Here is a 21,492-nt window from a genome sequence, read left to right as displayed (position 1 = left end):
GCTCTATAGGATGCTGTATCTGTAGGGGAGAAGAGCAGTGTACTATGCCTTTTAATGGAACATGGCACAGCTTTTCTCTTTTTGGATTGATACTGAATAGACATGAGAATAGTCTAGGGCCCCATAGACATCTATGGGTGGCATATTATGGTGGTTGCGCAGAGGAAAATAAGGTTATGTGCATGACATTTACATTGTCAAAATCTGCATGATCTACAAAGAAAAATCTTAACATGGGCATAACGGAGTCCCTTGCTGCGGTGACCTCCCTCCCCCATTTACCAAAATAAGGCCAACACACCTTTTTTTTTAAATTAAATTTGCCACAACAGCCATTTTATTAAAAATAACAAATTAAATACATTATAATAACCAACCACACCCCCGGCAGAGGTCCTGGGAGCCCCAAAACTAATCTGTCGCCTAAACCAACCAGGGAAATATTTTGTAACTGCCTCCCACCGCGCACACCGGCTCGGGAGACCCTACTTCCCAACAATAACACACCTCCCGCCTCGAAACCAACCAGATCGGGAGACCCATACTCACCAACTGACCTCTAGTCGCCTACCTCCCAACTGGAAAATCTAATGTTTATGGTCAGCAGTAGAATAACCAGCACAGTCTTATTCATATGAGTGCAGACAGACAAAATGTTCAGTACTACAAGAATTATTTGGGAAAAGTTAATCTTTACAGCCACCACCCTTGGTCAGATTTGAAATAACTCCATCACTGCAAGGCAGCAGTGCTAACAACTGAGCCACCACGCTTACTCTACCATTGGCAAGGAAATAGAAGAACAAGAAGAATGAACACAAAGAGAACATAAAAAGCCAATACACCATCACCTTTGGTCAGGTTTGAACCTGTAAGTCCAGCACTGCAAGGCAATAGTGATAATAACACCATGCTTGTTCCTATTTCTTTCTTCTCTGAATGAGGAGGAGGAGGAGGAGGAGAAGAAGAAACACAAAAAGAACATACAAAGTCCATGCAGGGTTTGAAGAAAAATAAGATAAGAAGAAAGTGAAGAAGAAGGTGAAGAGGAAAGAGGAGGAGGAGAAGAAGAAGGAGATGAAGGATATCCTCTTCTCCTACAGTTTATCCTAATCCAGAGAATAAAGAAGCAGGAAGAGGAAGAAGCTTGATGGCTCAGTGGCCAGCACTATTGTCTTATAATATTGGGTTCTAGGTTTGTGCCTGACTATGGACAACATCTGCATTGAGGTTGTATGCTCTTATTGTATTTATTCTCAAGCATGGTAGGTAGCTCAGTCATTAGCACTGCTGCCTTGTCACATTAATTGAAAAGGCATCACCACAACAAAAGTATTTTTTTAAGTAACATCTGCCCCCCATTGAGTACAATGCAATGAAAAAAGGATCAATCTGTATTCCGTTTCCAAAACTGGATGGGGAAAATACAGAAACAGATTGAAACTAAAGACCTTCCACTTCAATACATTTCCATGGGCTTGAAAATGGAAATGTTTTATTTTCGTTTTGCTGTTCCCACGACGGAACTGCAAAACAGAAATGAAAATGCTAGTGTGAACAAGCCCTAACTCTATCTAAAGCCGCTCTTACATGACCGAATAGGAATTGTGAATTCCGCGAGCGTTTGATTCAAGGTAATATATACATATATCAATCAAATGCATTGGATTTCACAGTTCTGCTCACATTAGCAGGTCGGAATTGCGTAACCCACTTGTGGAAAATAGAATGCATGGGTTGCGGGTATCCGTGTCATCGTTAAGCGCCGGCGCAGTAAATATACACAAACAAATAAGAAATGGTATAGTGACCGTCTGCGTGAGTACATGGTCATATGAAGTACATTACATGACGGTATGCAGATCATGCAGCGGATTTTGCATATGGTTGTGTGAGCCTGGCCTAAGAGTCGAAAAAGGCCTATATAATACTCTCAGAGTGTTATACGGGGCTTTTATGGCTCTTAGGCAGAGTTATACAACAGTGTTTAGGACTAGTGTTGAGCAAACTGAACCAGTAGAACCCTGTTTCAGGTATAATTATATTAAAAGTTCAGTTCAGCTTTGTGCCAAACCGAACTTTTAGCGAAGTTTGTCCCAAAACAGAGTCTTATTGGTTTGGCTTACTCAACACTATTCATGATATACAGTACACAAAACATATCCATCTGTCCTTTTATTTCCTATACATTTCTAAGGTGTTGGATATACTGCTGCTGGGACCTGAAGTAGAAAAATGATATATACCATTTACTTTCCCTATAGTAATACCAGAGGTGAAATGAAGCATTAAACAGTCAGCATTGAGAGAAACCAAGTAATCATGTATATATGATACCTTTTAATGGCTGGCAAAAATACATGATGTTACAGCAAGCTTTTGGATCTTCTATCGATCCTTCCTCAGGCTAAAATGGCACTGGTTTGGATGGGGCACATATATAATATACAAATGCAGAGAAGACACCCTTCTTGATGGAAATACAAATGTTCACACACAGAAATTTGAGACTGTTTTGCACTCAAAAATTAAAGCAACATTCTTGGAATGAACCTCAGCCTGGGATTCTTGCATAAGGGGAGAATATGAAAGGTTTGAAGGAGGTCAAAAGGGATGTCCTCTTCCCAATTCTTTTTTTTTTTTTTAAGACTTCATAAAAATTCAGAACTTGACTTGTAATAATGTTGCCAGCCAATAGGTCGTGCGGCATCTCCTTCCATGTGCAGGTTGAAGGAGAGATAAGACACATTGTAAAACTGTCACATTCCTGAGCTCAGTGAACTGATGAAGTATTTTTGTCTCAGCTCAGTTTCTCTGGTGTTTTGAAATTTGAGTGCAAAACAGTCTCAAATTTCTGTGTATGAACGTTTGTATTTCAATCAAGAGGGGTGACCTCTCTGCATTTGTATATTATATATGTGCCCTATCCAAACTAGTTTCATTTTAGCCTGAGGAAGGATTGATAGAAGATATGAAAGCCAGTTGTAACATCATGTATTTTTGCTAGCCTTTAAAAGGTTTCATATCTACAAGATTACTTGGAACAATCACGCTTTGCTCTACTGGCTAATACGGTACCAACCCACCTTTTGTGGTTTTACTGTTAGCTTTAAAAATAATGGACCATCCTTGTAATATACAGTACTGATGTGTTACTCCTCCAAAGCGAGAGGCCTTTTCTGTAGCCGATCTGTTACAACACATGACACAGTAAGAGTCCCAAATAAGAACCCTCTTCTGTTAACTCAGTCTCAATAGTGCATTTGAAAACAGGTTATCAGAATCAGGAAAGCCCTTCTAGAACATATTGTTTTGCGTATATAGAATATACTGTCATTGAGTTTGCTGTGTCTTTTAGACTCTACCAAAGACCCTGAATCCTCAGTGGAGGGAGCAGTTTAACATGCATCTGTTTGAGGAGCATGGAGGCTTAATTGAGATCACAGTATGGGACAAAGATGCTGGCAAGAGAGATGACTTTATTGGAAGGTGAGTACCTTCAGAAGGGAATTAATGCAGTAACATGCTATAATGTCTTCTTGAATTTTATATTTTCTTTTAATGTAACATAGTGACCCATGGAATGTTATCGTTTAGCCAGTAGATGTCATATTTTCCAAGCTTTTGAAAATTATTTTCTATGGTATTAAATGATTGTGAAGTTAGAATTCTCCATCTATCTATCTATCTATCTATCTATCTATCTATCTATCTATCTATCTATCTATCTATCTATCTATCTATCTATCTATCTATCTCTATATGTAGCACTATAAATTTCAATGGGTACAATATATATAAATATAATATCAAATGCTACAGAGTAACAACTAATTGTCTTTTCTTTTATTTCTGGCTATGCTATTTTTTATTTTGTCATGTTCGTTCATGTAGATAGTGAATTATGAATTATTGCAGTCTCGATGCACATTGAAATTTAGTCAGGCTATACTGCAAAAGTCTTTTTGGGTATGTTCACGCACAACAGATTTGTTGCAGAAATCTCTGTTGTCCTAGTCATGTAAATGGGTCTCCTAGAAATCCATGTGCATGCTATAGAAACTACCCCATCCAGGACCAGTTATGGGGAGTCTAGGATATGGAGCTGTTAAAGGGATTTTATTGCTTCATTCATGAAGTTTGACTTGGAGCTGAACTCTGGGTTATGGAGGAGTGCTGCTTCACCCTTTCCCTGCCAATGGTGTGCAGTGTGACGGCTCTCAAAAGATGAGAGAGCTCTCGGTCTACATGATGTGGGCGAGGAGAAGCCGACACGGCCCACCTCCCTGAGTCAGAGTTCAGTTCTGAGTCAATCTTCATCAACCTGGAGATCAAATTAATTTATTGCCCACCTCTCCCAATTTAGATAGAGATAAATGTGTCACGTAAACATTTTAAGCTATATGATTGACTATTAGAGATGAGCGAGTATACTCGCTAAGGCACATTACTCGAGCGAGTAGTGCCTTAGCCGAGTATCTCCCCGCTCGTCTCTAAAGATTCAGGGGCCGGCGCGGGTGACAGGTGAGTTGCGGCGGGGAGCGGAGGGGAGAGAGGGAGAGAGAGATCTCCCCTCCGTTCCTCCCCGCTCTCCTCCGCCGCTCCCTGCCCGCCGCCGGCCCCTGAATCTTTAGAGACGAGCGGGGAGATACTCTGCTAAGGCACTACTCGCTCGAGTAATGTGCCTTAGTGAGTATACTCGCTCATCTCTATTGACAATATATGGCTTGAAAGGCATAGGCGAATCTTATCTCACCACCTGAATTTTTCACTAGAAAAACACCATTAGCTACCTGCCTGCAATCTGATAGACGTAAATACGGTATATTGCTGCCTATAAAAGGGATACTGTGCTGAAGGATAAAGCAAAGTCCAATGCTGTTTCCTTCTCAGTATAGTCAATGCACCACTATATAATATTATATAGAAATAATAATAATCCCATACAATACCAACACAATAGTAACGCACAGTAATACCTTTCAATGTGCAAATAATGCCACCTATACAATGTCAGCAAATTGTTATATAGTGCACAAATATGCAATTTGGGGTCTAATACTATACAATGCCTAAAACAGTGTTTTTCATCTGCGTAATTCTGTGTAAACTAAGTTTTGTTGCTGTTAGGGGAGGTGACAGGGAGTCGGGGATGTAATTTTTATAATCACCCGCTGCTTGGTTTCTCCTATTATAGGTCTGTACCCAGCTTCTTTTCAAATTGCTGTTTTTAAAAATGTACAAATCTATATATATATATACATATGAATTTAAACGCCACTAAATAAGGGGAACTTCCAGGCAAAATACTATAGATGAACTATCCTTAGGCGCCCGCTGTCAGTGCTGCTATGCGCAGGGGTTGGAGCAGAGGATAGGTCATCAAAAGTATTTTGCCTGGAAAACCCCTTTAAAACTGTCAAAGCAGTAAATTTAGCTTTATTTGGATACACAACTTGCCACTCCTTTGAATATATAAATTAGACCCTTGGATCAGGTGTGTATGGCGCAGCAGTGACAGATGGAGGCAGAGGCAGCATATATTTTTTCAAAACAAACCAACTTTACAGAGGTTATTTTAACTCCATAGAAGGGCACTTGTACTTCATTGTTACATTTCAATAAATATCTTGGACTAGGCAGCAGCAAGCCACCTGTCTACTTAATTTGGCCGTTGGCCATTACCATCTCTGCTACATGTAGTCTGGACCTTTTCCGCCCCATAGGGGCTGTGTCTGATGCCTGATGTCATTGATGCCACAATTATCTAGGACCTATCCTGCTATGCACATTTTTTGGGGTGTGTCAGAAGTCCAGCTGCTCCACACAGCCAAAAAGATAAATTTAACCTCAACACAATATATTGAAACAAATAACAAAAATTCCCTCTGCGACTTGTGGGTTTGCAAAGCCTCTAATAGCCCTGGTCTCGATTCTGGTAGGAATTCACAGTCCCAGTTCTCCACCAATCATTTGAGCCTTACACTTACTAGTGTCCCAATAGAATAACATTACAGTGTCATGCTACACTGCTAGCAGTCTTGCTCAGTCTAGTCTACAAAGTCACTGTTGGTGTGCACACTGTTTGGCTTTTAATAAGGCCAACCTCACTTACAGCCAGGGTTGTGGAGTCAGTAAACCAAAACTTCGACTCCTCAATTTTCCCAAACTCTGACTCCCAACTCCGACTCCTTTATATATGACACTTTTTTTAGTGATAAATTTAGTGTATTAAAGTGGTAACATCAACATCTGTGTATGTATATGTATATATTTTTTACAAGCCAGAGTCGGTATATTTCTATGGACTGCAGCTTCACCAAAATGTGACCCTGACTATGACTCTGACTCCATAGCCTTACTCACCACCCGTTGCTGCATAAAGTCTTGATGTCCTCTGGTGGAGTTCAATTTGCCACATCCGCAGAATTTTCTTCTATTTTGCAGATTATTACACCTCTGTCCACACTTCAGCCTCTAGTCATTCGGGTCCTTTTGGTCCCGGCCCTCCATTTCATGAGGGCATAAGGGCCCTTGAGCATAAAGGCCTTTTCGGTTGTCAGTTTTGCCCCCTGATCATCAGGGTCCTTTCATAGTGGTGTGGGGATCCCAGTCATCAGTCTTTCCTGCGCTGCTTACTCCGCTCCCTATTTCCAGCATTTTCTGCCAGATCAGCACTGCTGTATACTGGTGCTATGGCTCCTATCTGACCTAAAGTCTCTCAGATAGGCCTCTACTCTACCTCTCACCCTCTGTGGTGCAGCTTTAAATGCTTTTATAGCGCCAAAACACAGAACCTCTGAGTACTAAACTACAGACCACTGGTCAACTCACAACACCACCTCTGATCCACAGCACACAGGCAAGAACACTAGCAGCATAACCGGTATGCATTGTACAAGGGAGCCAGCTAAAATACCCTCACAAAGCACTGATAGGCTGACTGGACTAAAAGACAACCCAGCCACCTAGCAGCACTGGAACCAAAAGGAGATGTTACCCACTCATGGTGCAGTGCAAAATAACACTGGCCATGCACCACCCAGAGCACCACATGGTTCAGCAATGATGTGGTGATGTACCCCCTGGATCAGAGTCCAAAACCAGGAAGTCATGCGGCGTCACCCTGATGGATTAGGTTACTATGGAGATGAATTGTGCAGATGAACCCAAAAATGCCATGTGCACCAAAATTTACCCCAACTTTTGACACAACAGAACTGAGCATGCTCCCTGGGAACATTCTGGTGAGATGATGCCTGACTATGTAAAGGACAATTTTAGCTGTGCAGGGACTGTTACAAAGTGAAAGAAGCTGCTGCTGGACAAGCTGAGGAGATTAGGTGCAAAGCTGTGGGAGAAAAAATGACTGTGAGAGAGGATGTGTGGAGGACTGTGAGGAAGGCCCTGTTGTAGAAGCAAACCAACAGGGACACAAACAGTTAGTCAATGGGCCTGTTGCAGAAGACATAGCCTTCACTGAAGAAATTGGACTGGTTAGTAAACTTCTATGCTTGTGCTGCCACTTACAGACTGAGATCTTGTTACAGGGGGCTAGGGTGCAAGCCTTTAGTAATAGATACAATTTTAGTGAGTTTAATACAACATATTTAGAATATACCGTATTGATAGTAGTGGAGTGTTAACCCTGAAGAGAATTGTGTGCTACATGCCGTGAAATCTAATTCTGTGAAAAAAGACTCATAGTCGCAAAGTGTTATCGATATTGTTCTTAAAGTATTACTGTTATTTTGCATGGTGCACAAAGTATTATTCCTGGGATCTAGTTAGCCATAGCTAGTTACAAGGTATTCAAAAGAAAAAAGTTTAATGGCTTAATCATTATTACTGTATTATTGTTCATTGCTATTTTTTGTGCTTTAAATATGGTATACTTTGATTGCTTCATCTGCTGCATCATATACTGAATCCTGCAGCACTACACCACCACCCTCGACCTGCCATGACATTATATTTCTATTCAGTGACTGTAGGATATCTTGCATACAGGAAAAATTGATACATGTAGCATATTAGAGAGAATTGCATGACGTTTCATCATACAGTGAATAAGTTAGATTACCGGTAGTTGAAAATAGAATACCAATAGAAAATGTATCCGTTACACACAATAAGATAGACCTATTGTAAATGGACTGATAACCTAGCCTCTGTCTGGGAAATCTCAAATGTCCAATGTTTTTAATTACTTAGGTAAATTTTAATGAAGATACAAAAAAGTACCATATAAGTGGATATTTAATGAATAGCCCATTGATTCCTGATAAACCAAAGATACATAGACCATTTTTTTTCATGACTTGTGCAGAATTCAATAATAGTAAAATATCACTCCGGTAAAATATACTGCAGACTGTCACTGTTGTGCTATATGACTCAATTGAAGAACACGGTTTATTTTGTTTTATTATATGATAAATGTAGAATTCAAGGTTATCAGATTGTCACATTGTAGCTCATGAACTGATGCATTATGCTAAAATAATCACCCCTTCCTGTCTCCCTAAATGTATCCACGCTGAAAGTACAGTAGTTACGTGTGCCGGGAATGGCAATGAATATGGAGGGCCTTCATAGAATATTTATAGAGGGCACATTACATGCATAAAAAGCACCTTGCACGGATTAAGGGTTTATGATCACGGATGGATCTTTCCATGGGTATGGAATCAAAATGGAAATCTTCTAATATTCACTGCAGTGGTTTAGAAGACTCTTTCCACAGAACTGAACTTTTTATTGGCTCCATCCTTCATTTTTGTATATAAGACATTAATACAGCTGTTTGAGATTAAGAGATTTTATTCAGTACCAATAATAATAATAATTTACTAACAGTATTATGATGTGACCTGCATAACAACATACATAGGACATGATATTAATACATACAGATGTAGCAAAGTTCAACTTAACTTGTTGCAACAAGTTCTCATATACTATCTTAGCACAACAAAAGATATTGAAAAGCTACTGAAAAGACAAATACGTTTTTTTTAAAACATCTTAAAGGGGTTTTCCCGCGGCAGCAAGTGGGTCTATACACTTCTGTATGGCCATAATAATGCACTTTGTAATGTACATTGTGCATTAATTATGAGCCATACAGAAGTTATAAAAAGTTTTATACTTACCTGCTCCGTTGCTAGCGTCCTCGTCTCCATGGTGCCGACTAATTTTTGGCCTCCGATGGCCAAATTAGCCGCGCTTGCGCAGTCCAGGTCTTCTCCTGTTCTCTATGGGGCTCCGTGTAGCTCCGTGTAGCTCCGCCCCGTCACGTGCCGATTCCAGCCAATCAGGAGGCTGGAATCGGCAATGGACCGCACAGAAGAGCTGCGGTCCACGGAGGTAGAGGATCCCGGCGGCCATCTTCACCGGTAAGTATAGAAGTCACCGGAGCGCGGGGATTAAGGTAAGCGCTCCGGTAAGCTTTCCTTAGGTCCCTGCATCGGGGTTGTCTCGCGCCGAACGGGGGGGGGGGGTTGAAAAAAAAAAAAAACCCGTTTCGGCGCGGGACAACCCCTTTAAGGTCAGTCTTATACAGATATATTGTAATTGCGTGTCCCTTGTGTAATTTTCAAGTGCGGGACACACAATGTCAATAGCCCATTTATTTGTATTGGGCCACTCACACCTGAGTTTTCTTCGGGTGCAAAAAAAAAATCGCAGCATGTTCTATCCCAGCGTGTATTACATTATTATTGTTATTGCATACTTGCTGAGTGCATGCGTAACACGCCAGCACACTCGGTTGTTGTAAGTTAAACTTTGCTACATCTGTATATGCAGGGATGCAATACATAGCCAGAGGCCATAGAGCAAGACGTGCCTCAGTACAGTAGCCATTTTCAGCAGTGATTTTACGAGATTATGCTGCAATTATTTCACCTCCTTCCTCTCTGATAAGGCTTTTTCTTCTTCTTTTGATCTCCCAGTGATCCTAGTTCAGTTTTCTCCTCCACTTTACATTCTAGCCTCCTTTTGTTGTTGAATGTATTTGGTCATGCTGCTAAAATATTCTAGTGATACAAAGTTAGTACACATCCACTTAATTCTGAAGATATTGGCTTTTTTATACTAAACAGTCAAGCATGCCAAAAATGTTGATCCTCTCAAAATCCGCAGTAGAACTCTGGAGCTAAAGGGTTCTGACACGAATTAAGCTGTCATATTCATGTTGGAAAATTTTGATTTGGATCTGAAAGCCCCTGTGACCAAGTCCTATGAGTATGAGTGGCCATTCAGCTGTGCTGATGTGCATTGCAAACACATTGTGGATTTTGCTCACATATTGTGTGTAAGGACCGGCGGTTTGCGGGTCCCTCGTGCCCTCACCGCCAGTCCTGTCACACGGGCTGCCGCTGTGCGGCGCAGGGGAACCCTGGTCCTCATTACCTCCCCTGGCCGCCGAGCTCCTCCTCGCTGCCGGGTTGCAAGGGATACGGTGGGTGTTGCCCCGCGTCACGTCCTCGGTATCATGGCAACCAGGCATGTGTCTCTTTCCCTGCCTCCTGCAGGTCTGGGGGTGGGTTCCCCAGTGCTGCTCTGTGCACTCAGCTGCTGTCAGACTCCCCGCCCCAATCAGAGACACAACGACGAGTGTCGGGCATCGTTTGCTCTACACTCGTCCTGTGTAAATGGGCCTTCAGTGGTAGAGCCAGATGTCTGGATTAAAAAATCCTAAAGATCTTCATCACTAACAACTGATCACTGGAAACATACAACATTTCTTCTCGCCACTTCTCACCGAGCTGAGCAGGAGTTTGAATGGAGTGAGGCCTCATGTCCACGGGGAAAATCAGGCCCGCCGCGGACTCTTCATGCAGAATCCCCAGCGGGTCCCTCCTTTCCCGGGGACATGAGGCCTGAAAATAAAAATAAACTCGCCTGTCCTTGACGCTGCGTGTCTCCCCTCTGTCGTGGACGGATCTTCTTTCTTCAGCCCGGCGGATGTGCTCGGCACGCCGGCAGCATGCCGCGCGCATACGCCGGGCACATCCGCTGTGCCGAAGAAAGTAGATACGGCCGCGACGGAAGGGAGACCTGCAGCGTCCAGGACAGGTGAGTTTAATTATGGTACGGGTGTTCCGCGGATCCGGACGGCTTCCATAGGCTTCAATAGAAGCCCGCGGGAACCATCCCCGTGGGAGACCCGCACTAAAATGGAGCATGTCCATTTTTTTTCCTGCATGCGGATCCGCGCCTGATGGGAAAAATGACATCCGCAGGTATTTAACTACCTGCGGGTGTCCAGTGCATCCCTATGGGGCGCGGATCCGCGTGCGGGAAAAACGCTGCGGATTTTAGCCCCATGGACATGAGGCCTGACAGTTAAACGTGTGCTGCCACTTCACTCAAAGTTAGTGAGACTGAAAGAAACTCAGGAACCCCCTTTTATCGATTAGATGAGGGTCCAAGCGATAGGAGTTCCAGGGATTAAACATCCAGAGGATCCTCTAGCTATGTGACAAATTTAACAGTGGGTATACCCCTTTAACTGTGTGTAGAGTAGAAGGATGGCCCGTACCTGCGCCACTCTCTAATAGAATGTTATATTTCTCATATTCCTCTTATTGGCTATTGTACATATACTACATTTCCACTTTACAAATGTAATTAGCACTTTAACATCCTACATTTTAATTGAACAGATGAGAAAGAATGATGTTGTCTGCTAAACAATTCCAGAATCATAAAAAGGCTAATTATGTCACCAGAGGTTAAGCAGCCATGTATGTTTTATTTTACCTTAGGAAACATTGTGTCATTGGAATTGATTAAAGTTCCCTGCACAGTTAAGAGATGAATGTAAATGTCATTAGGATTAAAATATCAGGCCGAGGTGAAGCAATTTTAATCTCCATGTAATTATTTCACTTTCATGTCACTGGCGTTGTTTGTGACCACATCATGTTTGAGCCACCTAACTGCAATCAGCAGATAAATCCAGAGGATTGTTACACCTTTATGCATAGTGGTAATGTGAACAAATTGCCTCCTGACAAGTGCAATAAATTGCTTTGAATGAGCGCTGTCAGGGAGCAAGTTGTGCCTCTGAACCTGCAGAATAAGTAAATCCTGTGTCATGCAATTTTGATTTAGCTGCTGTTTGCTATCCAGTGTGGGCGGCTTTATGGCTGAATTTATTGGTGTGAAAATATGCATGTTTATCTTGGAAATGACATTGATTTTCTTCATATATCATTCGAGGCAAGTGGATTTTTTCCCTACAATGTGTGATATTGCTTCTTACAGCTTTCAAGATTGATGCAACCTATCTATCAACATTAAATAGTAATACAGATCTCCAATTATCATTATCTTTGTGATTAGTTTTATTAATTGCATTCAATGCCTTCAAGTCCACTACGATTCCAAGTGACCATATGATTAAGCTGTTTTACATTTGATTCTTCGGGTTAATGTTTATGGCATGACGTCATTGCAGACCATCATTGTCTTTATGAGGATTTATGACTGTCCAGAATACGAAAGCTTCAGCCTGGTTACATCGCATCATATGGAAGCATAAGATTGAAATGGTCAAGGATCCAGTTATTTGGAGTTCAGAAAATCTAAGTTTGTGGTGAACGGCCAAGAAAAGAAAAATCAATCCAGGCATCAGTTTTTGCCCTGATCGTCCTTTTTGTTGTCAGTTTTTCACATTCGTAAAATGCCACTCAACATGGATACAAACCTTGTTCTTCAATCTTGTTCTACCGAGTGGCTTCCTGCATAGTTTTTATTGACTGATCATAGGCAAAACAAGGATGGTACTTCTTTGTTTTTGTCTAAAACGTAGAGTGTATTCTGAACAGGGACAAGTCTAAGTGGGCACCACAAGGGTCTGTCCTGGGTCCTATTCTTTCTAATATGTTCGTAAGTGACAAGGAGAAGGTTTAATAGGTAAGGTCTGTCTGTTGGCTGATGACACACAAGTGTGTAATAGCGTTGATAATTCTGGTGGTGTCTTCAACATGGAGAACTATTTAGCCACACTGGATAAATGGTCAAATACAATGGAAACTGCAGTTCAATGTTTCTGAACATAAAATAATGCACTTGGAGAGAAGAAATCCTCAAACTGAGTATCGTATAAACTGTTCTGTGTTATCCAGGATTTCTGAAAAGAAGGATTTCTTATTTCTGACAGCTTTAAAATAAATCAAATGTGCAATCAAGCAGAAGAGAAAACAAGAAGGATGCTCGGCTGCATAGCTAGATGTATTACCAGTAGAAAGAGGGAGATTGTGATCACTTTGTATAGAGCTTTGATAAGAGCACATCTGGAATTCGGCGTGTGTTAAGTTTTGGAGATCTCACCTACAGAAAGGCATTGATAAAATAGAAGAAGTCCAAAGACAGGCTACCAAAATGCTACAGGGTTTCAAGAACAAAACGTAGCAAGAAAGACTTAAGTAACTTATTTTATACAGCCTGAGGCCTCTGTCAGACGACCGTTTTTTGCCGCGATTTGCAGATGCGCATGCGATCTGCGCATATATAGAACCATTGCTTCGCAATGGAATCGGTCACATGTCCACTTTTTATGCGGATATGCGATAAATTATAGGACATGACGAATTGCAGATCGCGCCTATCTGCGTTCTGCGATTCCTTGTGTTCTATATATGCGCTGAATGGGGCCGGCGGCAGCAGCGCCGACCCCATTGAGAACATATAGTATAAAGATCATTCTCCTCTGCCACAGCTGTAACAGCTGTGGCAGAGAAGAACGATGTTCGCCCATTGAATTCAATGGAGCTTATATGTTTAAGCCCTTCCCGAAAATTCATCCTGCTCTCGCTGGCAGCCCATTGCTTTTAATGGAGCCGGCTGTATTGCCGGCTCCATTGAATTTTAATGGGCGGACAGCGCTCCTTTGATCGGGCCTGTTTCGCCGAAAATGCTGCTAGCTGCAGATTTTTTGGCAAATCGTCGGCCCCGGTCACGCGATTTGCGGATGCGCATCCGTCATGCGATCCACAAATCGCGGCAATAAACGGTCGTCTGACCAAGGCCTCAAGGAGATAAGGGAGGGGGGGCAATAATTGAAACACTTATGTATGTCACAGATATAAATAAGGTTCAGGAGGGAAGTGTTTTTTTAGGAACCTAAATACTAGAAAGGGGACACAATCTGAGATTAGTTGGGGGGAAGATCAGAATCAACGTCAGGAAATATATTTTTTTACTGAAAGAGTAGTAGATGCTTTGAACAAACTTCCAGCAGACGTGGTTGAAAAATCAACAATAATTGAATACAAGCTGCCTGGGATAAAGATGGATCTATCCTAAGAGAGAAATAATAAGGAAATGATACAATGGCAGCCTAGATGGTCCATGTGCTCTTTTTCTGCCGTTGGTTTTCTATGTTTCTATTACTTGTTTCATTTTGTTCTAAGCTTTGTTGGATGCTCTTCCCTAAATATATATTTTTTTTTCACAATTGAAAAAAATTGGTGGCAGTAACGTGTGTGCTTTCTAAAACATTCATTCTGCAACATTATGTGCTGTTGAATTCTATAAATCAAGTGTTTTCACTAATGTTTGTCCTTCACTAAAACCTTTTCACAGTATATTAAAAGATAGCTAAGCTGAAAACCTATTCCTAGGGTTCAAGATAAATCGCAATGGAGAATGCAGTTCAGAAATTAAAGAATAGCACTGGCTCGTGTGGCATTGCTGGGAATGGGAAAGATCTGGAATAGTAAAGACATCTGTCTCAGAACTAAGTGCTGCCTAGTAAATGCAATTATTTTTTCCTTTGCAACTTATGTTTGTTGGACACTTAAAAAGGACAACAGGGGGAAGTTGGACGCTTTTTAATTATGGTGCTGGAGAGGAATGCTTTGGATCCAATGGACAACAAGAACCACTAACAACGAAGTACTAGAGATCAGGTCAAGCCAAAAATATCCTAGGCGAAGATTTGAAAACAAAAGCTGTCTTATTTTGGACACATCATGCGAGCAAACGGACTGAAGAAGGATTTTATGCTGGGATTTGTCAGTGGTTTACCAAGAAGAGGTCGTCAAAGAACTCGCTGGTTAGATACAATCATGGCAGACACTGGCATGACTATTGGCCAGCTAAAAGAAGCTGTGCTTGATAGACAAAAATGGCGAGAGTTGATCCATAGGGCAACCCAAAGTTGGTGACTACTGAATGGTTAATCATCATCAAGCTGAAAACCCTTGATTGCTCTAATAGCTTTTCTTTAGAAATGAAAATAAATCAGACATACTATTTTTAATCATGCTCTTAGGGTTCCTACCCACTTGTGTCTTTTTAATGCAATTGTCAATGGGACTTGCTAATGTTAAAAACACATTTCACAAAAATTGCAAAGCACAAACTTGTGATGTGTTTTTAACATTAGAAAGTCCCATTGACATTCAGATTTAAAAAAACAAAAAAACGCAAGTGTACAGGAACCCTTATAAAGTAATAACACAATACCTTACATTTTTAAAGTGCCAAGTTTTTCACAAAGGCCATGCATATGGAAGAGATGTGTACATGGTTCCTTGCAGTAGCACATTAAAGGGGTTGTCCCGCGCCGAAACTGGTTTTTTTTTTTTTCAATAGGCCCCCCGTTCGGCGCGAGACAAACCCAATGCATGTGTTAAAAAAAAAAAACGTTTAGTACTTACCCGAATCCCCGAGCTGCGGCGACTTCTTCCTTACCTTAGCAAGATGGCCGCCGGGATCTTCACCCACGATGCACCGCGGGTCTTCTCCCATGGTGCACCGTGGGCTCTGTGCGGTCCATTGCCGATTCCAGCCTCCTGATTGGCTGGAATCGGCACACGTGACGGGGCGGAGCTACGAGGACCAGCTCTCCGGCACGAGCGGCCCCATTCACCAGGGAGAAGACCGGACTGCGCAAGCGCGTCTAATCGGGCGATTAGACGCTGAAATTAGATGGCACCATGGAGACGAGGACGCTAGCAACAGAACAGATAAGTGAATAACTTCTATATGGCTCATAATTAATGCACGATGTATATTACAAAGTGCATTCATATGGCCATACAGAAGTGTATAACCCCACTTGCTTTCGCGGGACAACCCCTTTAAGTCACATGGCTCCATGCTACAGAACTAAAGGGCTCTCCTCCATATGACACCTTGTTACACATTTATTCTGCTTCCAAAGGTAATACCTCTGTAGTATGAAATCCAATAGAACAAGAAATTAGAGACCTATAAAAGTATGGTTAAGCCCCAAACGTTATATTTTGCAATGTTAATTGAACAGTTGGATGAGTGAAACATCATTCCATACATATGTGCAGCTCAAATATATAACATATATACGATATTTCCATTACTGAACTATTTATATACTGCAATCCACATAGTTCAGCAGTGAATCTTTCTATGCAGGAACAGATATGCATGAGAACTGAAAGGTGATAGTTCATTTGTGTACATCATACACTTTCATTTCTTAATATACAAATACCTCTTGCTATTTATTGCTTTAGCGCTTCTGCTTTCAGTCTGTTCATCGTTGTTTTCACATCCCGTGACCTTCTGCTTAATCCTCCTTCTACTCTGTCTCTCTACAATCTTTACTCCTAAATAAGCAAAACAATATATCATTGAAGATCGAGCTGGATGGAGGTTGACATACCTGTAATCATACTCTATGCCACCGTCTTCTGGATTCAATAGAAGAAATTCTTTCATATCAAATCTTAGATGACAAGAACTATTTGACCCACTTAGCCCTTGTATTTTTACCTGGAGAATAATACAGTATTGCGCAATCATGAAGACTTTTTAGCTCTTTACAGGGATTTTATGGAACTAATTTATTTCTTAAAAAAAGGAGAAAAATCCATTCCACTGTATCAAATATTAAAATATTTACAATGTGGGATGAGGGCAGGCTTTTTGGAAGCATTTTTAATATTCTATAGATTGCTGTATGGACATAGCTCTCTATGTACACATAGCAGGTATATACTTATGCATTATGATAGTCAACTGATAAGGTTGGTTGTATTTGGAGTAGAGATGAGCGAGCATACTCGCTAAGGGCAATTACTCGAGCGAGCATTGTCCTTAGCGAGTACCTGCCTGCTCGGAAGAAAAGACTCAGGTGCCGGTGGGGGAGAGCGGTGTGGAACGGAGGGGAGGTGTCTCTCTCCCTCTCTCTCCCCCACTCCCACCTGCTCACTCCCACAACTCACCACTCACCAGCGCTGGCACCCGAATCTTTTCTTCTGAGCGGGCAGGCACTCGCTAAGGACAATACTCGCTCGAGTAATTGCCCTTAGCAAGTATGCTTGCTCATCTCTAATTTGGAGTCATTATCCTTATTTATTGTCCCTAAAATTGTAAAACATCTTCCTTTTGAAGAAAAATGTTCTTAGCTTCCTCTTATAGGGTAAGTTCATGGATATGCTGTGTATTTTCCACCACTGATTTGCAGGCAGTGGGTTTGTGGATTTCCTGGTTTTAGGGCACCGGAGTCACCATTGCTGAACAAACAATGCTTTATTAAATGTAAAACAGGAAGACAGTAACTTGTGACCCAGAAATTCAGGGTATCTCAGTCTGTCAATAAAATTCAAGAGTCTGTATGACTGGTTGTTAATCCGAGTCCTATCCGGGTTGATCATGAAGGGCAATAATTTACAATTATCTTTAGGTCCTTTAGAGCAGGATACCTGTAATGACTCTATGCCCAGATGACCAGGAATGACCTTTCCAGGCCATTGGTACGGGTTTATCGTCATCAATGAGGAGGGAATTGAGGAGCTACTTGGCACTTACTTGACTATTCAGCACTTCTTTCCCTGTTCACCAGAGGAAAACTACCTGCATGAGAATTGTTACAGCACAAACCATGAAAGAGTTGTTTTCTACACACTTTGCAAGCTCCTCTATGGTTCCTTAGGACTGTATATGTGACACCCCAGTACACGAGGAGAGACTCCTGCTTTAACCTCTATCCTGTGCCATGCACCTCTCTCAACCACCTCCTTAGCTCTGTTCTTCTGTACCCGCCCCTTCTTGAAGAGACAGAACCATTTCAAAGAAAATATCATAATATCATTAAACAGCGATAAACCATGCCAGCTTACAGATTTAAATCTGGAAAATATGAAGTGTGTTACAGTAACAGCAAAGTTGATGGGATTTGTAGAAATAAAAAAATCTACAATGTAAAATGACTTGCTGCGGTGCGGATTTTAAATCTGATGTTGCAGATTTGTTGCAGAATTTCCCCATTGAGTTAAATGCAAAAGTCGAAATCTGCAGTAAATCCAATTTCTTGTGGATTTTGCTGCGGATTACCTATGGATCTGTAGCAATATCCACAGATATTTTGTTAAATAGAACATAGAAGTCTGTACAGAACCTCTTTATGCCTCTGATTTTATAAAAAAGTATGCAGAGTTTTTTTTCTGACCGATTTATTTGGAATGTGGCAAAAAACAGTGATATGTTCCCTCGGAAGCATCACTTCTAGTATCACTGTAGTATGGCGCTATATGGAGGTAGCATATGGTTCTACATCACGTGCCATTATACAGGCTCCGTGCACTCAAGGGCCTGAAAGAAAACAACTGTAGTTTGTTCAGTAGGGATTTACACATACAGTAAGTTTAGTTTTGATTGGTCAAAAAAGAATGTATGTTGCAGTAACTCTAATATAGATTTATTCTATTACCATATGTGTGTGTGTGTGTGTGTGTGTGTGTGTGTGTGTATATATATATATATATATATATATATATATATATATATATATATATATATATATATCTCTTTGATACAAATGTTATGCCATATATGTTTTCAATAATTTCTTATAGCCGGTCATTAAAAACCTATTTATTCCTGTCTTCTATATTTACCTCAGTCCCATGGCCTTGCGGTCACTTCATTATTTTTAGTTTCAAATTGAATTGGCATTTATATGGAAAACACGGTTTGCTATACATTAGGGTTCTAACAGAGCGACTGGACTGGAATTCGTATTAAAAGGTAAATCACTTTAGCTAGAGAAAAAGCTGTGCATTCTTCAGCTCTCTTCTTTACAGTTAAATGAGTTTTACCGCTGTAATTGGTATCGTCATGTAGGAAATCGGCTGCAAAATGGCAATGTTCAGTCATCATTGTTTAGTCTTAGTTTTGTCACTGCTGCTATACTACCGTGACTAGATGAGCAATGCATTGGCAGATAAAGAGCTCTGAGGCTACCATTCACAGATTGCAGTTTTATTATCTGTAGATGTAAGTCAGACAGTTTTTTGGCTTTTCCCCATTTACAGGAAAAAATGTACAGTGAAACTTCTCCAAAAGATCACCTCGATGAGAATATTACACCTAGTCTGGTCCAGAATTTTTGCTACAGATTATTAATCCATTTAACGAAGAATTGTCACATCCTCTCAATCAACATGGCCAGCGGTATAGTTTTACAGCTGAGTCTCCACTGATTCCAACGCTGGTTTTCTTTTGGTTATAAACCCCCCATTTGCCCGCACTGGCTCTCATTCACTACAGAGTATGGCACTAGTATTCTATCAGATGGGCAAACATCACTGCTAAGTGTCAATCAAATCTGATGTCTACCATAGTTACTGTTCAGTGGAGCTGGTGCACCAATGGGAGCCAATGCAGGTGAACTACGGAGGACAACAAAAAAAAAACAGCAATGAAGTGAGTGAAGTGGGTGTGGATGTTGCTATAAAGCTATGTATCTGACATTGCCGCAGCCCATGAATCATAGAATTGTAGAGTTATGGAAAGAGGGACGGACAGCGCCTTGGATCCGTGACAAAGAGGTTCTTGGAGGGAAACGCCTTCAATGGTTCTTCTTAACCTCCCATATGATCCACAATAGTGGAGAGCCTCACATGCATAATAAAAAGATAAATTGGGGTACAAAGGCAATTAGAACAAAGCGTGTGCGCTCCAATGGTGGTCAAGACCAGAAGTGTGTTAGGACTTACTTGGGGTGGAAGAAATCCCTCTGGAGCAGGATGGGGAAAGTCTCCGCCCTGGGATCCCAAAGTGTGTGTTGAGGAAGAAATCCACATCCTCCCAGGATGGATAATTTACTAAGAAACTTTAATCCCTACACAGTGGTAGGATGTCCAGCAAACAAGCAAGCAATACGGAAATATGCAACGCAGTGTATGGATTAAAGTTTTTTTTAAATAAATTATCTATGATGGGAGGACGTGGATTTTCCCTCAACACACACTTTGGGATCCCAGGGTGGAGAATTGTAGAGTTGGAAGGGACCTCCAGGGTCCAACCCCCTGCTCAATTCAGAATTCACTAAATTATCCCAGACAGATGTCTGTCCATCCTATTCTTGAAGATATTCATTGAAAGAGAACTCACCATCTCTTGTGGCAACTTGTTCCATTCATTGTTCACCTTCACTGTCAAAAAGTGCTTCTACTCTTTCCTTCTGCAAATGAGAAGGCTGATCCCTCTGCACTGTGACAGCCCTTCAGATATTTGTAGACAGCTATTAAGTCTGATCTCAGCCTTCTGTTTTGGAAGCTAAACATTCCCAGATCCTTTAACTGTTTCTCATAAGACATTATCTGCAGATCGCGCACCATCCTAGTAGCTTTTCTCGTAGCCTCTTTGACTTTAATTTTTCTTTTGACATACCCCTAAAATCCTTTTTTCATACTAATTTAGGCCTCACTCGCAAGCCTCAATTCATTATCAGCCTTAGTTATTCTGACACTTGCCCTACAGTTTCTGCAAATTGCATTATATTCTTCGTTAGATATGCCCATATCCCCTCTCAATTTGGTAAACATTTTTTCTTCTGTTTTAACATGCGTTCAAATTCTGTGTTCATCCATCCTGGTCCCTTTAAATGCTTTACGTTCTTCCTTCTTTAGTGATTGTTAACTTTTGTGCTTTGCGAATCTCATTTTGCAAATGTTTTCCTTCTTTTTGGACATTTCTTTCCTTAAGAGCATCCATCCATTAGATCCTTCCTACCCTTTTTTCAGAGTTCATTAAAATCTGCCTTTCTGAAATCCAACCTTGAAGTCTGAGTCTTCTCAGAAAATCTCTACTACTTCATGGAAGGTAAAGTTGTCAGCAAGAGAGGATAAGGATGTTGCATCCGGCATGCAGCACTTTTCTTCTGGCTTAAAGCCAGGCAGCTAAGCAGAAACCTAACGGACCCCATTATAGTCAATGGGGGTCTTTTTGACACTGTTCAGTTCCATCCTGAGATGTACGTTTTTGAGAGCTTGGCCATCTGATGTGGAAAGCGTTCATCCATATCTTCTGCTTGTCCAGGTGTCCTATAGTAAATGTCTACAATGGTATCCTTTCTGTTTTCTACTTGAATTTTTACCCAAACAGTTTCTAAAGAACTACCATTCTCTTAAGCTTGAATCTCTGTTGAGGTGTATGCTTTCCTAACATACAATGAAGTACCTCCTTCCCTTTTATTAAGTCTGTTTC

At 41.2% G+C, this 21,492-nt stretch overlaps 1 protein-coding gene across 1 annotated transcript in view; it reads left to right on the top strand.

Annotated features, from left to right (window-relative positions):
* Positions 1-21,492, top strand: part of MCTP1 (multiple C2 and transmembrane domain containing 1) — a 748,272-nt gene that overhangs the window by 365,646 nt on the left and 361,134 nt on the right. The window contains exon 10 of the mRNA XM_066603001.1: positions 3,359-3,489. Within this exon, the coding sequence (XP_066459098.1) occupies positions 3,359-3,489 (131 nt within the window). The remainder of the gene's footprint in view (positions 1-3,358; positions 3,490-21,492) is intronic.

The sequence above is a fragment of the Eleutherodactylus coqui genome, chromosome 5 (assembly GCF_035609145.1).
Source record: "Eleutherodactylus coqui strain aEleCoq1 chromosome 5, aEleCoq1.hap1, whole genome shotgun sequence".
In the NCBI taxonomy this organism is placed as follows: domain Eukaryota; kingdom Metazoa; phylum Chordata; class Amphibia; order Anura; family Eleutherodactylidae; genus Eleutherodactylus; species Eleutherodactylus coqui.
This window is presented reverse-complemented; position numbering and strand designations above follow the sequence as displayed.